The sequence below is a fragment of the Sphaerodactylus townsendi genome, linkage group LG01 (genome assembly GCF_021028975.2).
Source record: "Sphaerodactylus townsendi isolate TG3544 linkage group LG01, MPM_Stown_v2.3, whole genome shotgun sequence".
Taxonomy (NCBI): Eukaryota; Metazoa; Chordata; class Lepidosauria; order Squamata; family Sphaerodactylidae; genus Sphaerodactylus; species Sphaerodactylus townsendi.
In genome coordinates, this window is record NC_059425.1 from 7829348 (window position 1) to 7855256 (window position 25909).

The 25909-nt window shown below is 49.3% G+C and overlaps 1 protein-coding gene across 1 annotated transcript in view; it reads right to left on the bottom strand.

Annotated features, from left to right (window-relative positions):
• NUP210L (nucleoporin 210 like) overlaps positions 1–25909 on the bottom strand; it is a 72974-nt gene that overhangs the window by 42562 nt on the left and 4503 nt on the right. Inside the window, exons 4-15 of the mRNA XM_048503428.1 lie at positions 22346–22478; positions 20894–21052; positions 20682–20750; positions 18809–18915; positions 17703–17843; positions 16925–17062; positions 12766–12921; positions 8568–8766; positions 6968–7113; positions 6661–6882; positions 2896–3069; positions 113–305 (exon numbers count right to left, since the gene is read on the bottom strand). Of these exons, the coding sequence (XP_048359385.1) occupies positions 113–305; positions 2896–3069; positions 6661–6882; positions 6968–7113; positions 8568–8766; positions 12766–12921; positions 16925–17062; positions 17703–17843; positions 18809–18915; positions 20682–20750; positions 20894–21052; positions 22346–22478 (1837 nt within the window). The remainder of the gene's footprint in view (positions 1–112; positions 306–2895; positions 3070–6660; positions 6883–6967; positions 7114–8567; positions 8767–12765; positions 12922–16924; positions 17063–17702; positions 17844–18808; positions 18916–20681; positions 20751–20893; positions 21053–22345; positions 22479–25909) is intronic.

Sequence of the window (25909 nt, forward strand, 5' to 3'; positions counted from 1 at the left end):
GCCACTGCGAGTAGCAGAGTGCTGGACTAGATGGACTCTGGTCTGATCCAGCAGGCTAGTTCTTATGTTCTTATACAGTTGCCTGAATTGTTCAGGTGACAAAAAGCCATACCATGCAGTCTGGTTTGTCCCGTCCCATCGTCCTTTGGTACCATCTGCATGGACCGTGGGTGAGTGAAGTGCGCCAGAGTTACGTTAGCTGACGTCCATTCCAGGAGCAGGGAACTGAAGTTGTCAAACTTCCTCCGGTGCTGATCAAACAGAGCCAGTTCCAAGACGGTGTTCCGTAAGCTGGACACGGGGACCTGTGAGAACCCCGACAGCCCACCAGCCGGCACTTAACACCGTGAAGCCTGAATTCCAGTGGAAAATTGCTGTCTCTCTGGATCAAGGTTCACGCAGAGCACCCATTCTGCCACCCATTCATGCACAAACACCACAATGCATAGGTCCGTGGTGGCGAACCTCTGGCACTCCAGATGTTATGGACTACAATTCCCATCAGCCCCTGCCAGCATGGCCAATTGGGCATGCTAGCAGGGGCTGATGGGAATTGTAGTCCGTAACATCTGGAGTGCCAAAGGTTCGCCACCACTGGCATAGGTCTTTCTGCCAGGATGCACAGTGTGCTGGGTCTGGTTAAAAGGAGTTCCATTTACAAGCACGTTTGGGGGATGCTGCTTGTGCTGTTGCCAAAGGCAACTAAAGAAATCCTAGAGTTAGAAGAGATCACCAGAGCCATCCAGTCCAACCCCCTGCAATGCAGGAACGCATAATCAGATAGATGGCCATCCAGCCTCTGTTTAAAAACCTTCAAAGAAAGAGACTCTCCCCCCCCCCCCCCCCCCCCCGAGGCAGTGCCTTTTACTGTTGAACAGCCCTAATGGTCAGAAAGTTCTTCCTGATGTTTAGGTGGAATCTCTTTTCCTTCAGCTAGAACCCGTTACTCCGTGTCCTAGTCTCTGACTAAAGGTCAGCCTTTCCTAAAACAGGGAATCTAAGCTGAATTAGGGCAACTGCCGCCAGGCAAGGGCCAGGGCGGAATCTGGAGTCATGCTCGGAACAGATGTCTGGATTTAAGAGTTACCAATTTGCTGTTTTTTTTCCTTTTATGCTAGTAAAGGTGATGAAATGAGTTACAAACGGTACAGTGAGCTGGAACCCCGGGCCAGAAACAACCACAAGGGGTCCTGTTCTGCTGACCAATAGCTTAGTTTACGGTATCTACCACCGGCCTGGAACAACCCCACAGCCTCGCATGCCCTTCCTAGAAGTGAGGCTAATACTGGAGATTCTGTTCCTTGTTTTGCCTGAAGAGGGCTCTGGCATGCAGCCACGTCCATTGTTCCAGGAGGCTGCTTCCCAGACCAGATCCCCCACAGCAGACCCTCGGGTTCCTCGTTCTCGCCCTATAATTCCCCAGTATAAATAATCATTAGGATCATACATGACGCTGCCTTATGCTGAATTAGACCAGTGGTCTCAGGCAGAGGTCTTTCTTGTCACCTACCACCCGATCCTTTTAACTGGAGGAATGACAACGGATGTTAATCTTGAGAAGAGGTTCACTACCTTAGAGGAGCAACAGCTGACTAGGGAAGATACTGCCTCAAAGGACTTATGCACTCCTTTATCCCCTCGAACTGATGCCAGCATAACTGTTTGGTACTCTTTAGTTTGGAGAGGAGACGTCTGAGGGGGGATATGATTGAAGTCTATAAAATTATGCATGGGGTAGAAAATGTTGACAGAGAGAAATTTTTCTCTCTTTCTCACAATACTAGAACTAGGGGGCATCCATTGAAAATGCTGGGGGGAAGAATTAGGACTAATCAAAGGAAACACTTCTTCACGCAACGCGTGATTGGTGTTTGGAATATGCTGCCACAGGAGGTGGTGATGGCCACTAACATGGATAGCTTTAAAAGGGGCTTGGACAGATTTATGGAGGAGAAGTCGATCTACGGCTACCCATCTTGATCCTCCTTGGTCTGAGGTTGCAAATGCCTTAGCAGACCAGGTGCTCAGGAGCAGCAGCGGCAGAAGGCCATTGCTTTCACATCCTGCATGTGAGCTCCCAAAGGCACCTGGTGGGCCACTGAGAGTAGCAGAATGCTGGACTAGATGGACTCTGGTCTGATCCAGCAGGCTAGTTCTTATGTTCTTAACTAAATTAAACTCCTCACAGTCTGAACTTGTTGCAGGTCAAACTATTCTTATCTCCAAAACGCTGGAACTTCTTTTGGATAATTTTAACAAAATAGGAACCAGTCTCTGAACACGCTCAGTCGAACTATGGAGAAATTTGGCTCCCAACTTCTGGCAGCTGGAGAACGATTTTGCACTTTTTTTAAAAAAATCAAGAAGCCAAGCTTAGTCCTCAGCCTAATTCACAGTCCCTAGTATTTCAAAGGGAACAAATTGCTTGGCTTATTGGTGATTTTGGATTGAATGTCAATCGCTGGGACACTCACCATTGGATTAAACAATCACTCTGTTCTCTATTGCATTAACTGGAGGAACTGGGGGTTGAACCAGGGACCTTTGGCATGCCGAGCAGGTGCTCTACCACTGAGCCATGGCTCTCCTCAAGGAGAACACACACATGAAGTGGCCTTATGCTGAATCAGACCATCACTCCACCAAGGTCCGTACTATCAGACTGACAGCTGCTCCCCAGGGTCTCAATCAAAGATCTTTCATATCATTTACTGCCTTGGTCCTTTTAATAGGAGATGCCGGAGATTGAACCAGGGGACGTTCTGCACACTAAACAGATGCTCTGCGGCTGGGCCATGGCTCCTCCCCAATTGATATCTGTCCAACCTCTTCCCGACACTCTCCCAACAACCTGCAAAACGGCAACACTGTGAAATGCTTTCCCGGAAGACTTACCAGCTGCTTGTGGTGCTGCGGCAAGGGACACGGCTGGGTGCCGGCTGCCAGCTTGTACACGGGCATCACGGCCATGCTGGCAGGATGGCCACACGCAAACCTCACCTGCACCATCTCCACAGCAGGGCTAGGGTTCAGCACTCCGGGATGGTTACCCACCTGGAAGGTCAACACCTTTGGGGAGCAAGAAAAGGAAGGGTGGTGTGGGTCAGCCGGCAGGCTTTGTGAATTTTGAACGCATCACAGTCCTCCCATACAGTCAGTTTATTTCACAGCGAGGAGGAGGAGGAAGAAGAAGGAGAAGAAGAGGAGGAGGAGTTTGGATTCATATTCCTCCTTTCTCTCCTGTAAGGAGACTCAAAGGGGCTTACAATCTCCTTTCCCTTCCCCCCCACAACAAACACCCTGTGAGGTGGGTGGGGCTGAGAGAGCTCCAAAGAACTGTGACTCAGCTGGCATGTGTTGGAGTGCACAAACTAATCTGGTTCCCCAGATAAGCCTCCTCAGCTCATGTGGCAGAGCGGGGAATCAAACCCGGTTCTCCAGATTAGAGTGCACCTGCTCTTAACCACTACACCACACTGGGGATACATGAAACCTCCACACTATTGAGCGTTAAACAGGGCAGGACTCTGGAGACTGCAAAGAGGTAAAAGGGAAACAGACCAGGTAGCCATTAGTATACAGATACAGGAGCCATTAGTAAATTTAGCATCTATACGTAGAATTTATTACATACATTTCTAATGATTTGTTTCTAACAAGGTTTCGTTGCCTTAGACTTTGAATTGTCGAAGGCTTTCATGGCCGGAATCACTGGGGTGCTGGGTGGTTTCCGGGCTGTACGGCCGTGTTCTAGCAGCATTCTCTCCTGACGTTTCGCCCGCATCTCTGGCTGGCATCTTCAGAGGATGCAGGAGAAACCACACAGCACCCCAGGCCTTAGACTCATTTTCATCTACATTCGCTCAACAAAAAAATTTCTCAAAAACATTTCTTTCTTAAATCTTTCCCTTTTTGCTTTAATCCTCATCTGAGATTCTAGCTGCGCATGTGCAAAAGGGATTCCATTTTTCCTGAATTTCCAATTTTGGTCTGTTAGATCATGACACCATATTCTGCCAATTTGTTTTTCCATTTTTCCAGAGCTGGGAATTGGTCTGCTTTCAATTTTGCTAATTTTATTCTTGCCACTGTCACCACGTGTTTGAATAATTCCTTATAAATTTTTGGCGTATGGCTTGGTAATATATTTAATAACATATTTTTAGGGTCCGTCGCAAACTTAATTTTTAAAAAATCTTTTGGGATGGCCTTCTAGGGCTATGAAGGCAGCATACGGAGTTCCCTTCATCTCCTTTCAAGTTGCACTTAGCCACTAAGCCTTGAAGGCTACGAAGAGAGATGCGGCCTAAGTGGTCATTATAAGACAGCACCATGAAAATACCAGAGTGCATTAAGGGACTTTTGTCTGGTGCCATTCACACCAAGAATCAAGGAGAGTTGTAACTTAGGAGCCAGTCTAATAGTCAGAACATAATCTAGCATGGTGTCAGGATGCATTTTCTCCAGAGGTGGGATCCAGCAGGTTCTCACCAGTTCCCGAGAGTGGGTTACTAATTATTTGTGTGTGCCGAGAGGGGGTTACTAATTGGGTCTGCTTTTCCGTTAGAAATCCCATGAGGTCCAAAAATCATAAAGTCCTGTAGTTTCCTATGTGGCAGGTTAGCGAAGGTAGAAAACGGGATAATTCTCCCTGTTGGGCTGTTTTAAAAACATGTTTTAGAAATATGGTCAAGTTCCTTGTTTAAGGAAAGCATCCTTCTTTTGATTTCTAGAAACAAAATTAAGTATTTGAAAGTAAGTATTTGACAGGCAGTCAATTAGAGGAGAAGTAGTTGTTTCTGTTGGCAGTAGACGATAGGACTTGCTATAATGAGTTTAAATTACGGACAGAAAGATACCAGCTGGAAATTAGGAACTTTTTTTTACAGTAAGAGTTTTTTACAGTAACAGAGAAATTATTAATGCCCTGCCCCTGGAATGCCCGGCCACGCCCCTGTTGTGCCACGCCCAGCCCCATTGGCACTACACCACAGTTTGAATCCCACCACCATGGGAACCTGTTACTAAAATTTTTGGATCCCACCACTGGTTTTCTCCTTCCATCAAAGGAATGCCCTTGGGTGAAGGCATTCACACCTATTCCAAGAAGGGGCTCTCCTCTTCTATGTTAGTGGGCTTTTCTCTTCCTTTTGATTCCTTTGAAGCTTGCAACTATAGATAACAGGAATGACCCTGATGCCAACTCCGAAGGAGGGCGGCGGCAGGTGGCTGGCCTTGGGGGTTGCTCGCCTCCCCAATGGCTCTTTCTTTTAGCTGTGTCTTCCTCACATTCCATGGGAAGAGGGAGGGGGGGATTTATGGTTACCGTGTGGGGGTGAAGACAGGGGCAAACGCAAGTGTGGTCAGAACTGGCTTTACCAAAGCCAGGTACGTGCTGTTGTTATCAATAAAGGCTTCTGATCAAGAATCCAGAGTCTCGTGTTGACTTCAGTCTCAGAACCTGACAGGTGGCCAGGAGCACCGTTTGGGTATCTATGTGGCCATGTTCAGCAAGCCCTGAAAGTCTGAATGGGATTCCACAGCCTAGACCAGCTCTAAAGCAAACAGTTTCTCTCATAATGATGCTGTGGAGCTGCCTGGCCTCAGTAACGCCACGCATACAGGAGCGTGTGCTCACAGTAATCTGGCACACAGGGCAACAGTAACTTTGTACATAGAGAACAAGACGCTGCTGCACACAGGATCAGTGACTTCGGATTTCCACCCGGCGTGTCAAAGGATGGGGTGGGGAGGCTGGAAGTTGTACTTTTTCCATGGCCCAAGGTGTGCGCGGCTGAACAATGAGGTTAGCTAATCTCCACTGTCTTGCCCGAAGATGATTTAATCAGCGCTACGAGCCAACCATGACTGATTCTCATTTGTACCCATCCCACCCATCAATTAGTATTCGGGAGCATAACCCAGGCGTTCTATTGCATCCTGACAACTCATCAAGACTCTCTTATTGTTGGAACCCCGGAGAAGCAACCCATTCTCTGTCTCTGGCCTTCCGGCCAGCTTACCTCATACTGCCTCAAGGACCATGTCTGAATGTAAATATTAGTCCTGTGGCCATTCATTGTATGCCTGTGTGTACTGGATCCTTGTGCACACCCCGCATTCGTGTGGATTCCTTTTCCCTTTCAGCAGCTGCTTTCATTGAGCCTCTCCCCTTCTGGCCTGGTAAATATCACCCAGGCCAGAAACACTATCAAACTTCCTCCCTTTCTCTCTTAGTCAGCGTGGTGCAGTGGTTAAGAGCAGGTGGATTTTAATCTGGAGAACTGGGTTTGATTCCCCACTCCTCCAACTAAGTGGCGGAGGCTTATCTGGTGAACCAGATGTGTTTCCGCACTCCTACCTTCCTACTGGGTGACCTTGGGCTAGTCACAGTTCTCTCTCAGGACTCTCTCAGTCCCACCTGCCTCACAAAGTGTCTGTTGAGGGGAGAGGAAGGGAAAGGAGCTCGCAGAGGATAGGATTGAGGGGCAGGAGACTGCATAAAGCTGCCTTCCGAGTTCAAAGTCAAGGCGCCGTCTTCCCAGCTCACATTCCGAACTTTTAAAGCTCTTGTGGTGATCGTATTACAACTATGAGCTTGCAGATGCCTCATCAACCAGTTGGATTCTTACGCAGGAAGTGCACAAATCCGCTCCCTACCTGTTCCCCCAGCTCCAGGCACATGATCCGGTAAATATACTGGTTCGGCTTCCTCTTGGCTGCTAGCCAGACCTCCGTCACGTGGACTTTGTCTCCCCGCTCCACTCTGAGATCCAGGAAGAAGCGGGAGGGCTCCAACACCCACGGGCTCGGGCCGCCCTCAAACACCGTCTCCTTCACCGAGTGCCAGGTCACCAGAGCCACTTCCACGGGGTCCACTGCCTGGTCGACACGAAGAGAAAGTTCCACCTTGCGCCAAGTTCCACACTGATTTTCACACTGCTGCCCCACGGGCCAGCCTCCTCACCTTGATTGGTTCGTAAGCGGCAAAGGTGGCACTGGTTTCAAAATACTCCTCGTAGACTGTGGCGCTAGCCGTCACCAGAGTGTGCCCCAGGGACTTCGCTGCTAGCTGGATGCTGGAGCAGAACGTCTGGCCGGCTTTCGGCTTGCCTATAAAATAGAACGAGAAAACTCGGAAATCTGCAAGGGCTGCATCAGAGCACATGGGATTTGCTGCTCTCTCTACGAAATCAGTGGTATACTGATTAAGAGCAGGTGGATTCTAATCTGGACCATGGGGTTTGATTCCCCACCACAGTTTTCAAGTCACTAAGCCAGTGGTGGCGAAACTATGGCACGGGTGCCAGAGGTGGCACTCAGAGCCCTCTCTGTGGGCACGCGCAAACAGAGTGCCCCCCCCCCCCCCACATCTAGGCTGACCTGGGCTGCTGAGCTCGATTATCAGCATTAAACCTCAGACCAGATTTTGGGGAAGCAGCGTAGGCAACTCTGTTAAGCACTGTTAAACCCCACTGATTTTCATGCAAAGAACAAAAGCGCAATCCTTTACCTAGGAGCAAGCTCGGTTGCTGGCAATGGGGCTTGCTTCTGAGTAAACCCTCCTAGGGTCGTGATTCACCCATTCGAAGCGTTGCATGGTTGCTTCAAAGCAAAGCCATTGACTACCACCAAGCTTACTCCCGAGTAACGCGCACCTTGGAGCCAACCATTTTTTCTAAACTAAAACCTCAGTATTCAGGTTAAATTGCTGTGTTGGCACCTTGCAATAAATAAGTGGGTTTTGGGTTGCAGTTTGGGCACTCGGTATCGAAAAGGTTTGCCATCACTGCACTAAGCCTGCTGTGTTGCACAAACCATCCTGCAATGCGTTTTGAGTGCTGTTATACAGAACCTGGTTACAGTGCATGTTATATCGGGATTGGAGTTTGTAAGCAACATGGAGGTATAAAATCGTTCTGTATGACCTGGGAATCTATACAACAGTGTAAAACTGACAGTAGGAGAAGCACATGTTCTACCATTTCTATGTACCCAGATCCACAGGGACATTTTCTCTTCTGAGACCTGTGGGACCGCATCTCCCTGTATTGCCCCATGAGGCCCCTTTGCTCGTCGGAGGAAAACCTGCTGGTGTTCCCTGGCCCAGAAGAAATATGGCTGGCTACTATAAGGGCCAGGACCTTTATGGCCCTAGCTCCCACCTGGTAGAATAGGCTCCCCAGGGCCCTGTGGGACTTCAAGTGTTTCTGCAGGGCCTGCAAGACAGAGCTATCCTGCCAGGCTTTTACATCTGGCCAGCTGGGGTTGAACTGAATTAATTCCATTGCTGGTGGCCTCCTGTGGATGCAGAAGGGGGTGGGATGTTGCCATGCATTGTTGCTCTTGATTTTAGGACAACTGCTGATTTTTGACTGTCAATGTTTTATGCTGTTTTATATTATTGTTGTTTGCCGCCCTGAGCCCTATGGGGGAGGGTGGGATACAAATCAAAGACTAAATAAATGAAATAAATGAACAGTGGCAAACGGAACCGTATTTGTGAAGTGGGAGCGGAGTTGTGCTGGTCAGGTGGGAGCGAGGAACAAAGAAAGGTGCCCTTTTACCCTCTTCGTCCAAGGCAAACACTCCTTGCTTGTCTACGCTGACGTCGAGGGCCAAGAGAGAGCAGTCGGTGAAGGCGATGGTCTCCCCCGTCTCCTTCTCTGTGTGATACATCATGAGCGGAGCCTCCAAGGTCTGCCCGATTTCAGTGTCCGCATGGAATGGCAGCAACTCCATCTTTGAGAGCTTCAGCACATGCACCTGGAAGAGAAAGGGGCAGCCATGAGCCCCGGGAAAAGAGGGAATTGGTTGGCTGGGGATCATTAGGAAAGGAATTGAGAATAAAACTGCAAGGATTGTCATGCCCTTATATAAAGCCGTGGTGCAACCGCACTTGGAGTACTGTGTCCAGTTCTGGTCGCCGCATCTCAAAAAGGATATTGAGGAGATAGAAAAAGTGCAGAGAAGGACAACGAGGATGATTGAGGGACTGGAGCACCTTCCCTATGAGGAGAGGCTGCAGCGTTTGGGGCTCTTTAGTTTGGAGGCGTCTGAGGGGGGATATGATTGAAGTCTATAAAATTATGCAGGGGGTAGAAAATGTTGACAGAGAGAAATTTTTCTCTCTTTCTCACAATACTAGAACCAGGGGGCATTCATTGAAAATGCTGGGGGGAAGAATTAGACTAATCAAAGCTGAAACACTTCTTCACGCAACGTGTGAGTGGTGTTTGGAATATGCTGCCACAGGAGGTGGGGATGGCCACTCACCTGGATAGCTTTAAAAGGGGCTTGGACAGATTTATGGAGGAGAAGTCGATTTATGGCTACCAATCTTGATCCTCTTTGATCTGAGATTGCAAATGCCTTAGCAGACCAGGTGATCGGGAGCAATAGCCGCAGAAGACCATTGCTTTCACATCCTGCATGTGAGCTCCCAAAGGCACCTGGTGGGCCACTGCGAGTAGCAGAGAGCTGGACTAGATGGACTCCGGCCTGATCCAGCTGGCTTGTTCTTATGTTCTTATGACTGAGGGCTTGAAGTGCCCTGAGGGAGCTTTTCATCGCTCTGCCTGCCCCCAGCCAGAGAGTGTAGAGGTTAAGAGCAGTGGACTCTAATCTGGACTACTGGGGTTGTTTCCCCACTCCTCCACATGAAGCCTGCTGGATGACCTTGCTCCAGTCACAGTTCTCTCAGAACTCTCTCAGCCCCACCTGCCTCACAAGATGTCTGCTGCGGGGAGAGGAAAGGAAAGGAGCTTGTAAGCTGCTTGGAGACTCCTTATGGTAGAGAAAAAAAGGGTATAAAAACCAACTCTTGTTCTTCTCTTCTCCCTTTTTTTCTCACAACCATCTTGTGAAGTAGGACAGGCTGACAGCATGTGATGGGCCCAAGGTCATCCAATGAGCTTCTATTGCTAACAGTGGGGATTCGAAACTGGGTCGCTATCAGGAGTGGTACCTGGCCCCTCCCGACCTCAGAACAAATGGCGCCAAGAGGCACACCTGGGCTAAAGTTCTGCTGGGGCAAGGGTGCGAATGCTGACTTTCTATGTACCCGCACCTGTCTTATATCAATGGGCCTTTTGTTCAGTTTCAATGTGCTTAGTAATGTAGATAACTAGATAATGTAGATAACCCCTGTTGTGGACTCCAGAAGGGAGGAACAGAGGCTGCGGGCGCAGCCCAACAGGAGACTATTGCTTTGGCCTTGGGATACTAGTTCTTGAAAACAAAGTATTTCACACCTCATTGTTCCCACATTCCCTGAGAAAGAGGGATGGGGGAGTTCAGAGGAAACAGCAAGGGATAAACATCACTGCAAAAGCCAGGGTCAACAGAACTGGCTTTCTCAAACTGAGTACCTGTTGCCAACCCAATAAAGACTTCTGATTCCGAATCTAGAGTCCGTTTATTGATCCTTGGTCCAGGACCTAACAGTTGCCCAGGATTCTAACCCCCAGACTCTACCCACTATGCCACGCTCTTTCCCAATATACAGGGAGGGCTTCCTTCTGAGATTGGGGTCTAGGTGGGCCTTTCTGGCTATCGAAGAGTAGAAGCTTTTCATCCAGTCTCTCCACCGTCTGCTATTCCACTCTAGACACCTTATTGCAGGGAACCACTGGGCAAGATCAGATCAGATTTACTGTTGCAGAAAACTGACCCATAAAACAACCTCATACAGCAGAAAATAGTCCACAACAGCAAACAGGTCCATAAGAACATAAGAACAAGCCAGCTGGATCAGACCAGAGTCCATCTAGTCCAGCTCTCTGCTACTCGCAGTGGCTCACCAGGTGCCATTGGGAGCTCACATGCAGGATGTGAAAGCAATGGCCTTCTGCAGCTGTTGCTCCCGAGCACCTGGTCTACTAAGGCATTTGCAATCTCAGATCAAAGAGGATCAAGATTGGTAGCCAGAGATTGACTTCTCCTCCATAAATCTGTCCAAGCCCCTTTTAAAGCTATCCAGGTTAGTGGCCATCACCACCCCCTGTGGCAGCATATTCCAAACACCAATCACACGTTGCGTGAAGAAGTGTTTCCTTTGATTAGTCCTAATCCTTCCCCCCCCAGCATTTTCAATGAATGCCCCCTGGTTCTAGTATTGTGAGAAAGAGAGAAAAATTTCTCTCTGTCAACATTTTCTACCCCGTGCTTAATTTTATAGACTTCAATCATATCCCTCCTCAGACGCCTCCTCTCCAAACTAAATTAGATTAAAAGAACGTGATTAAAAGAACGTGGAGGCAGGCAGTGGCAAACCACATCTGAATACCTCTTGCCTTGAAAACTCTCTGTGGATGCCATAAGTCAGCTGTGACTTGACAGCAAAAAATAAAAATCCAGGTTTTTTTTAAAAGCAAGTTTCTAGCCATTAGGGGTTAACAGACTCAAAAGTAACATAGGCAGCAGCATCTGGTGAGATCTTTGAAGCCAGTGGGGTGCTCAGAAGAACTGCCACCCTTTGAGAGTCAGCATGGTGTAGTGGTTAAGAGCAGGTGCACTCTAATCTGGAGAACCGGGTTTAATTTCCCGCTCTGCCATTTGAGCTGTGGAGGCTTATCTGGTGAATCAGATTAGCTTGTGCGCTCCAACACATGCCAGCTGGCTGACCGTGGACTAGTCCCAGTTCTTCAGAGCTCTCTCAGCCCCACCTACCTCACAGGGTGTTTGTTATGGGGCGGGGAATGGAAAGGAGATTGTCAGCCCCTTTGAGTCTCCTTACAGGAGAGAAAGGAGGGATATAAATCCAAACTCCTCCTCTTCTTCTTTGAAGGTGTGGGGTGGGGGGCTTCAGCGCCCTACATAACATCTTTTGCTGCTCTTTGACAAACCAAATAAAACGTGCAAACTAAGCACAAAGAAGAAATATTTGCTTGATTAGCATTCTGTCTGGCAAGATGCAGCTTATCTTGTTATGGAAATTGGGTAAACTCAGCCCCAAATGTTCACAGTTTCCTTAACTGTTAAGCATATGCAGATGCTGGCTTACATGATTCTCCAAAGGCATAACTAACGGCTGCTAGGAAAAAAAGAAGGTGGTGTTTTGGTGTTACAGCTCCTTATACAGGGAACCCAAAGGACGTTGTCTATCCTCAGAGGCCCTATTCACACTTCAAATGCACAGTGTTTGTGATTTAAATTCTCTAGTATTCTCACAATACTAGAACCAGGGGGCATCCATTGAAAATGCTGGGGGGAAGAATTAGGACTAATCAAAGGAAACACTTCTTCACGCAACGTGTGATTGGTGTTTGGAATATGCTGCCACAGGCGGTGGTGATGGCCACTAACCTGGATACCTTTAAAAAGGGCTTGGATAGATTTATGGAGGAGAAGTCGATCTATGGCTACCAATCTTGATCCTCCTTGATCTGAGGTTGCAAATGCCTTAACAGACCAGGTGCTCAGGAGCAGCAGCAGCAGAAGGCCATTGCTTTCACATCCTGCATGTGAACTCCCAATGGCACCTGGTGGGCCACTGCGAGTAGCAGAGAGCTGGACTAGATGGACTCTGGTCTGATCCAGCTGGCTTGTTCTTATGTTCTTATGTTGTGGCTCATGTTACAGGATCCTGGGAATTGGGTTTGATGAGGCTGCTGGATTCTGTGCAAAAGAATCCCATCCCTCCAAAACTATAATCCCTAGATTTCTTGCAGAGGGAAAATTTAAGTTAAATTAGGGGAGTGTGGATTTGAGCAGGCAAACAACGCCATTTATATGAAGCAGTGCTGACAACTCTGGAGGACTTGCCTGTATTTCTCCAAAATGGAAAGGATTCTGGACGTCTCTAGCTTGCACTGCGCTTTCTCCCTGGACTAGCCCTGCTATGACCATCCCTTTCACAGTGACGTTGGCCACCGTCTGGTTGGAAGAGGTCCACGTGAAGTTGCCGCTGCCTCCTGTGACCTGTGCCAAGTGGAAAAGACAGAACCAAGACAGGAAGTGCTACACACAAGGAGCCTGAGGACCTGAAAGAAGGTGTTACGAGGGTGAGTGAAAGAGATAATGATGCGTGTGCCTCTGGATGCGAAACCGCAGTCCCCCCTTTGTCAAAATGTTGAGCGAGCTTCTGGGACTCAGTATAGTTCCAACCCCAGCAAGCTGCGTAATGGAGATCAAGTGAAAACAACCACCCGTTTGCAATACAATCAGAAGAAATGCAGGTGTCTCTACCCTTTTTTATCCTGTGGTCAGTTTGAGAATTCTGACACAGGGTGGGAATTCCCGAGGGTGGTGGGAATTCTGACACCAGGAAATGGCGGCCACAGGAGGTGGAGTCAACCACAAATCTGTCAGGAAGTGAGGTAACCCATCAACATTTCAGGCAAAGGATGCCTTTTAAAATGAACATGTTGTCTAAAAAAGTATTTTAGCATATGCACAAAATTAGTTCTTCATATGGGGCTAAGAGACCCTCATGTGACAGCAGTGGTGGGATCCTAAAATATTAGCAACTGGTTCCCCCCACCACGCCACGCCCACTCCACTTACCTTAGCTGGAGGAGGAAGAGGATGGCAGCGTCTCCTGGGGAGGTGCAGGAAGCAGCCTGAACCCACCCCCACGGCCCTCAGGTTGTCTCTGAGGCGGCCTGAACAAAGGCTGCAGGGGCGGGGCCAGTGGTGGGATTACAAGCAGTTAGCTACCGGTTCTAGTGAACCGGTGTGAACCGGCTGAATCCCACCACTGTGTGACAGTATCGGTCCTCATTTTGCAAGCATCCAATATACTTTTGCAAAAGAACAAAAATTCTTCTCTCTTGGCTGTCCGTTCACATGACCTTCTCTCATGAACCCAGTCATTTTCAACTTGCACTGCTTCTCGTAACATTTAACACCTGGTAATGACTGCCCGGTGAGCGCTCCTTGCGTATGTGTCCAGAGACGAGAGAGGCTGTGGCCAGATTTTGAAAGGAATACAAATTATTTCAAAATTTGGATACAGTTTGATGTAGTGATATTACTACCAACTTCCACTTTAATTTAAAAACATGGTAGAACTGGGAAGATCCGCCTCCCATGGCTGCCATTTCACGGTGGCACCCACCCACTCGGTGTCAGATATTCTATGTTATAATTTTTTATCATTTACTAGCAGGCCCGGCCATGCGTTGCTGTGGCTGAGTCCGGTGAAGTGAAAAAGAAAATAACGGGGAAGCGAACGGTTTGAACATGTGTCATTGCATAATGATTGCAAGGGAGGGGAGGGGCAAGGGGCCCCTCACTCCCCTCCCTCTCTCGTTCCCTTGCATGGCAACCCGGCCGGTCCCTCCCTAACGTTCCCCTTCCTCTGCTAGGGTGGGTGGGCCATGTCCAGGTGGGCTGATCCTGTCCCTTTCACTCCCTTCCCTTGCAGGTGAATTATCTAGCGTAAAACACGCTGGGAGGCATGAGCTACGTTGTGTTCAAATTTCAGAGCGTTTGGTCCACCCAACCCCCGGACCTTTCCTCACCTTCCCCTTCCTTCGCTAGGGTGGGTGGGCCATGTGCAGATGGCCCGCCACCATCCCTTTCACTCCATAAGGCAGTGGTTTTCAAGGAAGGCATGGTTGGTTCCCTTGTATCAGAGGGTGCTGCTTTGACGGCCAGCAGATGGCGCTGTTGCGGAACAGAACTGTGGTTCCAACTGTCACAGGTGTGGCATGTACACAATAACTGGCACAGTTGTGACATGTACACAACAGGAGGTGTGGAAACAGTATGGAAACCTGGCCGCACGTGAATGCGATGTTGTGTGAGAATTTTAAAGGTCCAGTAGTTTGGGAGATTACCTGTCAGCAGAAAAACGCACTGATAGATTTATATCTATCAGTAATTGAGAGAGTGGTGTTGGAGCAGCTTCAAGGTTTTCTGGATGACGCATCGGCTTTCGACCCCTTCCAGTCCGGCTTCCGTGCTGGGCATGGGACGGAGACTGTTACGTCATTAGCCGCCGTCACAGATACGCTCCGGGTGATCCAGCTTGGACCCGGAAGCGGATGCGGCTGCTTTCGGTGTTGTTGTTAGATCTTACATGGCGTTTGATATGAATTCGACCATGACCTTTTTTTGATACCGCCTGGCTGTCTCCGGAGTACGGGGCACTGTCCTTCAGTGGATAGTCTCGTTTCTCCGGGGCCGGAATCAGCAAGTGAGGTGCGGGGATCCAGGCTCTCCGGAAGTGCCCGCTTCAATAATGTCGTGTGTACCCAGGGGCGGCTTACTATCCCCATGGCACTGTTGTTTAACATCTATATGCGACCCTTGCTCAGCTGGTGCGGAGTTTTTTTTGGCTGATTTGTCATCAGTATGCAGATGACACTCAGCCTCATTCTGTTGATGGAGGGGTGAAGCAGCGCGCTTCCCCGCGGCTCTACGTAAAGCCCCACTGTTTGGGAAGCGGTATTGCTGGTTAAGGTTGCTGACAGAGCAGGTTACAACCTGAACCCATCGAAGACGGAGGATCCTCTGGCTTGGCCGTGGACCGGGGGGGAGGGGGGGGACTTTCCAGCCGCCCGGTGTGGGAGGGGCACGGTGGCTCGACCCCCTCCGATCCTCAAGCAGCCTGGGGGGGTCCACCCTGATTTTGTCTCTTTCAATGGAGACTCCAGGTGGCTCCATACAACCAGACTGCTTTTTTTTCCATCTCTTGCCAAGCTGCCGGCTGGCTGCCCTTTTCCCTCTCCCAAGCAGACCTAGCCACTCGTGATCCATTACAACGGTCACCTCTAGGTGGACTACAGCAATATTGTAACTTCCGCTTCTTACGCGGGGCCTTCCCTTGCGCGCCTGATCCGGAGATTAAAACTGGTCCAGCATGCAGCAAGCAGCGCTGCTGCTGGCGGGTAAGCGCCATACCTGGGAACAACATCCAGCCGGTAAGTTAGCTTCAGCTGCAACTGGCTCCCAAAGTAGAAGTTCGGATCATTCTTCAAAGGTGTTGGTGTTGACCTTGCTGAGGCCTTACATGGCCTGGGACCATGCATTATCTTCGGAGACCGCGTCACCCCATACCGTCCCTGCAGGCCTTCTCCGGTCCAGCTGGGGAGCCCAACTTCTTATTGGCTATGGTCCCTGGCTGGTCGATGCGCAGCTGGCAGCCTCTACACGGGCCAGGGGCCTTTTACGACTCTGGCCCCGCCTCAGGTGGAACTCTCTTCCTCCAGCTGTCACAAGACCCCTAGCGGACCTTTGGCAGAGTTCCGCCCAGAGAGCCTGCAAGACGGAGCTGTTCCGCCCAGACCTTTGGAGGAATCCGCTGGTCAGCTGATGTGGTGCTCAGCCGGGTTTGGCCCCTGGCCCCTAACCGGACAAACTGGGTTAATCAATGTCATCTAGCGAGACCACCATGCCTCCCCTGGGGGTGGGGAGGGAATTTTAAAATTAAGATGTTGGGCCCATTTATATTTTTATTCTTCTGATAATTGTGGTTAACTGTTGCTGCTTTTAATGTTTTATTTACCTATACTATTGTTTTTACCTGTTGTACACCGCCCAGAGCCCTTCAGGGATGGGGCGGTATAAAAGTTTCAAAAATAAATAAATAAATAAATAAAAATATAGATTTTGCAATTGAATTTGTTGGTCCTCTGCATGTATTATTCTTGATCTTTAGGGTACTTGAGTTTTTTTTTCCTTTGTTGGTTCCGCAGTGCAGCAGAACCAGGCAATCTTATTCTGTGGGAACAAGATTAGGGCTTTGCCTGGGCCAGTGGTGGTGAACCTTTGGCACTCCAGATGTTATGGACTACAATTCCCATCAGCCCCTACCAGCATGGCCAATTGGCCATGCTGGCAGGGGCTGATGGGAATTGTAGTCCATAACATCTGGAGTGCCAAAGGTTCACCACCACGGGCCTGGGCTGACATTCACATTTACACCTAAATATAAAACATTCCTGGATTTGTTTCTCCATGCTTTGGTCAACTTCACCTGCACTCTATACCGATACAAGACATCCAGAGGGTGGTGTGGGAAGGCCAGAAAGGAGGGTGTCAGCTGGATAGGAAGATAGATCTTCACTTCTTGTTCATGGCTGATGGGAGCCAGCAAGAAATCTTCCAAGCCGCTCTGAAGTAGAAGAACAAGCAAAAAACCCCAGAGATGTTCAGAGGACAGTCCTTTACAAAGAAAGGCCCTGTGCAATCCAAAAAGAAACACCACAGTCTTCAGGTGTCAGGTCTACGATCCCACTCAACGACAGGCTCTGGATTTCATCAATCAGAAGCCTTTATTGAAATGAACATCGAGCACCTGGCTTTTTTGCAAAGTCAGTTGTGACCCGCTCCCCAAACACTCTTAGCTTTATTTCCTCTATTGTCCATCCCCCACCCCCCACCCCCACTACGCAAAGTAAAAGCAGGAAAAGTGGAGGAAAGCGAAAGTGCATTCCCAAGGTCTAGGGGAAGATAGAGTGCCTTCTGTCCATCCACCCCTTTGTGGGGAAGGCCAGAGATGCCACTGTTATCTACAATTGCTAGCACAGAGAGAAATAAGAAATGAATGTAAAGATTCAGCAACCCAAAGAGGCCTCCGACAGGGACGGCAAGGCCGAGACATTAAGCATCCCCCCACATGCTGACAGCAGGCTTGGACAAGTGCATCACATTCCTATATCCCAGCACCCATTTTTTAAAATCTCCCTCATTTTTCTTTTCAGACAAGGGGCCTTTCTTTTTTGTTTACCTGAATAATGGCTTTTTTTCTTTACCTGAAGGAGAACAGACACCAGAGCAGCCTTTATTATGCAGGCACCATCTTTCCGAATCTGAACCAAGTGGTAGGTACCATTCACCGAGGACGCGACCTCCTTAAAATAATCCACGGGGAACTGGTGCGTGATTCTGAGATTCTGCGAAAATTCAGAAAAATGACAGGGTCGGAAAAAACGTAACACTTGGCAGTTCCTAAACTCCTTTACCAGAAGTGCAGCAAGAAAGAACACGGATGAATAGCACTGTGATAGGTTTCAGACCTGGAATCAGGCAGTTTGGTTCGAAGACCTAAACCAGGGGTAGGGAACCTTTTAACACTCAAAGAGCCATTTGGACCCGTTTTCCACGGGAAAAGAAAACACTTGGAGCCGCAAATAATTTTTGACATTTAAAATAAAGATAACACTATATCTATATATATAGGGGTTTTTTTAACCTTTTACTCCGCTCATTCTGAGAAGCACATGGATGCGCCTGCAGGGCGGGCAAGGATGAAGCCGGCGGCTCGGTCTCGCCGGCCGCCGGGAAAGCGCCCACCCCGCTCCAACGGGGCGGGTGAGAGAGGAAGCCGGCGGCGCGGCCCAGCCGACCATGGGCAGTTGGTGCGCCCGCCCTGCTGCCTGCAGGGCGGGCAAGGATGGGGCTGGCGGCTTGGCTCATGGAGCCACAGTGCAAGGGCAGAAGAGCCGCAGGTTCCCTACCCCTGACCTAAACTATATGTTGTGGATTCTGGCAAGTTGGGCTTGGGTTCCCCTGGAAAAATTCCTTTCCCTGCGGCTCTCCTGTGGCTGCTGGGAAAGCAAGTCAGATCTGGCCCTAAGTGGGGATGGAAAGATTGCAGAGTCATTCCAGAGGGTGTGGATTCAATGACTGGGCCATATTCCATTTTGCAAGTGGAAAGTTCGGGCAAGGAACATTCCTTAGCCGCTTCTGCAAAGGGATTGGAAGGCCAAAAATCCAATATGAATCTACTCGAAAGCAAATTGTGCGGAACGCAGTCGGAATGTGCATCAGACGGAGTAAGCCTGCATTGGATTGTACTGCGAATTATCTTTTGGTTCCTGGGTTTCCCTCAGCATTTTTCCAGCCAACGCCTACTCACATCAGATGGGTAGATCTTAGAGCTTGATTTATCGTACACCTCGACCGCGATGATGTATGCTCGCCTCACTTCTAGGATCCACCTATTTCCAGGCTGGACAGAGAAACCTGTGAGCAGCAGTCCAAAGAGAGCCGGACAATCAGAACACTTAAAAAAAAAATTGTGGGGCCATCTTTCATAATTAACACCTACTACGACATCTGGCAGTGAACTCACCAGAATGGATGTTGACATTTGCTTAGTGAGAACAGATTACTTAAACAGCAGCAGCGGCGTAGCAGTTAAGAGCAGGTGCACTCTAATCTGGAGGAACTGGGTTTGATTCCCCGCTCTGCCACTTGAGCTGTGGAGGCTTATCTGGGGAATTCAGGTTAGCCTGTGCACTCCAACAGGTGCCAGTTGGGTGACCTTGGGCCAGTCACAGTTCTTCTGAGCTCTCTGAGCCCCACCCTCCTCAAAGGGTGTTTGTTGTGGAGGGGGTGGGAAGGGAAAGGAGATTGTAAGCCCCTTTGAGTCTCCTTACAGGAGAGAAAGGGGGGATATAAATCCAAAACTCTTCTTCTTCTCTTCTAAACAGTTAGTGGCTTACTTCATTTTTAACTCAGATCTTTAAGATGCAGCAACTGTTCTTATTCCCCTTTAGCATGTGAGCAGCACCTAACTCATTTGACCGAAGAGACACTCAGGTGTGTGCATGCTTACATATACACTGATGTACACAAATGTATGTGTGGTCTATTTCCAACAGGAAGTAGCTTCCAAGAACAAATCATCAGACTGTATCATTGGGCTATTGGTGAAGAAGTATTGTTTTTTGATTCTCCAGATTAGAGTCTGTTGTTCACGTGGAGATGCAGGGAATCAAACCCAGTTCTCCAGAATAGAGTTTACCACTCTTAACCACTATACCACACTGATCCATCTAGCCCAGTGATGGCAAACCTTTTTGAGACCGAGTGCCCAAATTGCATCCCAAACCCCACTTATTTATCGCAAAGTGCCAACCCGGCAATTTAACCTGAATGTGAGGTTTTAGTTTAGAAAAAAACAGGTTGGCTCCCTCTTCCTCTGCCCCACACGCTTGAGCAGGGGCCAGCCAGCCTCCAGCCGTGCTCACCGCTCTGTGCCTCGCTAACATCTCTGCCTCCTCTGCCTCCCCGCCCCCCCGCCCCGGGCAGCAGCCACCTGGAGCACAGGCACCAGGCCTGCCAGCCGAGTCCTCCCTGCTCACTGTGGTACGTGCTCAGTGGCCCAGGCCAGCCTAGATGTGTGTGTGTGGGTGATTTTCCATCCCCCACATGACGAACTCTGTGTGCGTGTGCCCACAGAGAGGGCTCTGAGTGCCACCTCTGGCACCCGTGCCATAGGTTCGCCATCACTGATCTAGCCCAACACTAACTCCAAGTGGCAGCTCCTATCTTTTTTTCTAGTCTAGCTATCATAGATTCTTTAAATGGGATGCCAACAAAAGAAGCAGGTATTTTCTGTATGTAAAATATGATCTTTATTAATGAGATATGTCCCCCTCTGTTTTTGTTTTGCTACAGAATCCAGTTCCATAAGAGCAAGAGATAAATGGGATTTGAACCCTCCAACCAGTGATGGGATTCAGCAGGTTTGCACCACTTTGGCAGAACCGGTTGTTAAAATGGTGCTTGTAAAACAACCAGCTGGTAAATTATTTGAATCCCACCACCGGAACTAGTTGTTAAATTATTTGAATCTCGCCACTGCCTCCAACCCAGTGGTCTCTGGAGCCTGGATCACCACTTGGGCAAACGCAGACTGATGCCCATATCGTCCTGTCCTTAGCGAAACAAAACATGTATCATCGAGCTGGGTATGGAATAAGCAGGTACAGAGAATCAATTACCTAAAAATCCGGCCTCTACAACATATATGGTGCAATTAGGAAGCCCAGAGGCAGATCGCATGTGGACGTCTTGTTTTCTCTCTTAAGGAACGCAGCTGCTTGAGAAAACGGGAGAGTAAAAAACACAGGCATGCCCTGAACAGCAGGGGGTCCTCGGCCCTCCTGGCAGGATAACGATGCTTAGGCAGGGAAGAACGCGCTTGAAAGGATACTTTTGTGGATGAAGACAAGGTTAACCTGTCCCAGCTGCACAGCGGTGACAGTGGCGGTGTTCGCATCCAGTTCAGCCACGGGGAGGAGGTCCGACGCGCCAGGCGCCTTAGCTTCATCCCGCAGTTGGAGTTCGTAATGCTCCAAAGGCAGCTCCGCCTCTGCAGGAGAAAGCAGCCGGACAACCTCAACTGATCCTGCGCCACCAGGGCTGCTTCAACAACCACACCACTTAAGCAGCGACACCCCCCCCCCGCCCCCCACGTTCAGCCTCTTAAAAGAAGAGCACAAAAGCCACGGCCTGGCGTCACCCTCCCTGTTATTTATCGAAGCATTCTTATGCTGTTTTCTGGCAATGAGGTGCCCACGAATTGGCTTGCAGAAGCCACGGAAACAAATGGATACGACATTATTCTCGCACTGACTCACTCCTGTCCCCTTCAGAGGTGTGCATGCGCAGTCCCATGTGGGGCTGCACATAAGACCACATAGATGAACACACATTGGCCCTTTTGAAACAGCTCCATTGGCTGCCCGTCTGTTCCCAGGTCAATCCAGACCTTTAAAGGCCTTCATGACCTGGGACCCACACATTTAAAGGACTGTTTCTTTCTATGTGTTCCCTGTGTGCCAACTACAGCTGTGGCAGAGCAGGGGATCAAACCCGGTTCTCCAGATTACAATCCACCTGCTCTAAACCACTACACCACGCTGGCTCTCAAGACTGCCAGTGAGACCATCCTAAACAGCCAATTCCGCTGTTGAAGAATCTTTAGTGTAAAAATTTTCCCCTAATATTCAGCTAGTACCTTCCTGCCCATAATTTCAACTCAATATTGTGACGTAGAAACCTAGGGGGTCACGAGTCTAGAAAGGCTGAATACTGCTGCCTAAGGATATTATAAGAACATAAGAACAAGCCAGCTGGATCAGACCAGAGTCCATCTAGTCCAGCTCTCTGCTACTCGCAGTGGCCCACCAGGTGCCTTTGGGAGCTCACATACAGGAGGTGAAAGCAATGGTCTTCTGTGGCTGTTGTTCCCGATCACCTGGTCTGTTAAGGCATTTGCAATCTCAGATCAAGGAGGATCAAGATTGGTAGCCATAAATCGATTTCTCCTCCATAAATCTGTCCAAGCCCCTTTTAAAGCTATCCAGGTTAGTGGCCATCACCACCTCCTGTGGCAGCATATTCCAAACACCAATCACACGTTGCGTGAAGAAGTGTTTCCTTGTATTAGTCCTAATTCTTCCCCCCAGCATTTTCAATGAATGTCCCCTGGTTCTAGTATATACAGACTGTGCATTCCTAAACAGGGTTTTATATCCCTCCAAGGCCACTGAAGTCACTGGGCTTAGAGGAGTATAAATCTACTGAGGACTGGACTGCAAATCTCACTTGGAACAGACTGTCCAGATAAATGGAAAAGCACAGAAGTGACGGGAAAACGTACCTATGATCTTCCCCTGAACTATTTTGCCGACTTTGTACTTAATGTAGGCTCCAACCAACAGGGACACATCATAGGAGGGTATTAGGAACACGTTCTCCAAAACCAACAGACGTACCAGAGCGGCTGCTATTTTCTGGTGAAGAAGAGACCAGAGACTGAGCAAATAGGTAGATGCCCACAGAAGGGTTATTTTTGTTTACAGTACTTTATCAGAATTATTTGATTCTTTATGAGTGTGATACAGGTTGATGGATGTCACCATGTCTCCATCCCTCTCCTCCCTAACGGTAAAGGCTTCTTCCACTTGAGGAAGGTTCCACATCCCTCCATCCCTCCATCCATCCAATTTATAGACCGCCCTCCCACAAAGGCTCGGGGCGATGTCCATCAGTCATAAAACAATTTAAAAACGTATCATAATAATACATAAAATACTAAAACTTGCAGATGGCTTCAACCCCTCCCTCCCCCCTTTGTGTACCCACGGGAGGCCAGATGTTCTTTATGGCGAAGTTGAAATCATCCCGGCTGGCCAAATGCCTGGCGGAACAGGTCCGTTTTGCAGGCCCTGCGGAAACTCTGTAAGTCCCGCAGGGCCCTGATCTCACCCGGAAGCCTGTTCCACCAGGTAGGGGCCAGAGCCGTAAAAGCCCTGGCCCTTGTAGAGGCCAGCTGGATCGCCTTGGGGCCAGGGATCACCAGTAGATCCGCCTCTGATTAGCGGAGGGGCCTAGAAGGGCGATATAGGGAGAGATGGTCCCTCAGATAAGCAGGGCCAAGGCCGTGAATGGCTTTAAAGGTCAATACCAAAACTTTAAACATGACCCGGTACTCGATTGGCAGCCAGTGTAGTTGGTATAGGACTGGCGTATGTAGTTTGGGAGAACAGTAGGTTCCAACCTGGGCAGCCTGATCCAGATGAGTGGCGTGATCTGTCACAGGAGCTGGTGGAGAGCAGTGCTGGCACGTCTGTCCCCTCTGCTGACGCAAAGAGCCCTCACGCCGGCCGAGGGGCCAGAGGTGCAGGAGCACAGTTCACCCCTCAGCCGCGCCGCAGCAAAAGCCAGAAGTCCAAGCAGCAACGAGCTGCACTGGTGTCTGGAATGGATGCCAGCATGAGGGAGAGGGCATTCCTGGGGGCAGAGCTGACATTTGCGGCCAGTTGCATCGCGGCCCTGGCCCTGGACTCATGCCACCCTTTGGGGTGGTGCAAGTCCATCGGCTCCAGTGGAGGCTTCCTAGTGGCGGGGAGGGTTTTTGGTTTTTCCTCCTTCCCCACACCTCCAGAAAACCTGTTGGAAGTGGGGCAGCACCACCTTCACCACGTCGCCTCCAGGGGTGGCATTGTTAGGCCTAGCTCCTCCCGGTGACCAACCTGGCCCTTGCTGGGTCTGGCATTTCCTGCTTCAGCTCAAGGTCACACCTGGTTCATTATCAGCACTTGGGGTTTGGATGGCTTTTCTATTGCTTCGCTTTTGTAACTCGTGATTCAGGCATAAATCCCCCCTTCTCTCTCATTTTTTGGGACAAGGAGGGAGTCTTCCGCAGGCTGCGATTACATGACAACGTTCTCTCTCTCTCTCACCCTTCCTTGTCTTGTGCAAATTGTTTTGAGAAAGGGGGAGGAGGGAATGTCGAATGAGCAAATGTTTTCTGATATATACCAGGGACAGAAGACAGAGCCCCCAGCTGTGGCTTCTCGGACCTGGGGCACCGACACAGTTCAATAAAAGCTCTTGATACCTTCATGAGTCTCAATTATTGACTGGCCCCTTACAGGTATCTATGGTCTAGCGTTATTTTTCTAGGCTATAAATCTCATGTCAATTTCAAGGGTCTATTGATCAAGTGACAGACCCACAGCATTTAATTTTTTTTTTTTAGGAAGCCCTTCAGATCACATTGAAATACTGGCCCAGGGAGTGGGAAGAATTGCTCTTGGGGGAAGGGAGGAGAAGTGAGCTAACCCAGAGAAAGTAAAATGCATGCTGATTCCCTTTGCTTTCCCTGTGCAGGGTGGGGAGGGCAGGTTGCATTTTACTAGGTTTCAGAAACTGCAGAGATTCTCTAATCTAATCCAAGGGACCGTCTAAGGGACCGACTCTCCCTGTATCGCCCCTCTAGGCCCCTCCGCTCTTCGGAGGCGGACCTGCTGGTGATCCCCGGCCCCAAAGTGGTCCGGCGGGCCTCTACAGGGGCCAGGGCTTTTACAGTCCTGGCCCCGACTTGGTGGAACAGGCTCCCAGGTAAGATCAGGGCCCTGCGGGACATACAGAGTTTCCGCAGGGCCTGTAAAATGGACCTTCCGCCAGGCATTTGGCCAGCCAGGGTAACATTGATATCCCGCTATATAGTAAACATCTGGCCTCCTGTGGGTGCAAGAAAGGGGGAGGGGTGGGAGTTTGAAGCCGTCTGCCATTTATATGTGGTTCTTTTAATTATGGGTAGGAATTGTTTTAATTGATTTTAATGTTACGAATGATGTTGGACACCGCCCTGAGCCCTTCGGGGGATGGCGGAATATAAATTCGATAAAATAAATAAATAAAAATAAATAATCTGAGAGCACAGTGAGTTTCGAAGCAAGGGTAAAATGTGCATAGCTGAGAATCCAATCCAAAGGGAACGTGAAGGACTTCACAAGTGCATACCTGGCCTTGTCTGTGGAACAGAACTTTTCCTCCTTGCCCCGTCCCACAGACAAGCTGATACCAGCGGATACAAGATTCTCAGAAATAGGATGGGAGTGAGTCAAGGGTCTGCAGCAGGTAGTGCGAATTGACAAGAAATTGTTCAGGTGGTGGAGAATTCAGTCTGAACCCAGCCCAACGTTTGAAACTCTGCTGGAAGTGGGGAAGGGGTGACTTTGGTTTGGGGCATGATTTGGAAATAGGGCCATCACCCCGTATGTCCCTATATGGCCTTTTTGATCGATAGAGGCCAATTTACTGGTGGTCCCTGGCCCCTCGATGATGCAGCTGGCCTCCACGCAGGCCAGGGCCTTTACGGCTCTGGCCCCGGCCTGGTGGAACGCTCTCCCTCCAGCTGTCGGGCCCTGCGGGGCCCTTGGTGAGTTCCGCAGGGCCTGTAAGACGGAGCTGTTCCGCCGGGCCTTTGGAGGGACCGGCCGCTGATAGTGCCCTGCCCCTTTCCTTAGGCCCTTACATCCGGGCCGTTTGTCATCTAATGGGACTCGCCGCTCCTCCCTCTAGGGGAGGGGACTTTGGAAATTGAGTTGCTGGACGCCACCTATTTTTAAATTTGTATTTATTATATTAGTATACTTAGTTTTGTTGTTCTTATCGCTGCTTTTAAAGGTTTTAGTTACCTTACGACTGTACCACGCTATATGTTGTACACCGCCCAGAGCCCCTCGGGGACAGGGCGGTATAAAAGTCTAAAGTATAAATGAATGAATGAATGAATGAATGAATGAATGAATGAATGAATGAATGAATGAATGAATGAATGAATGAATGAATGAATGAATGAATGAATGAATGAATGAATGAATGGTGGGCAGCGAAGGGATGAAGGACGCTGCCAACCATTTCACCATTCAAA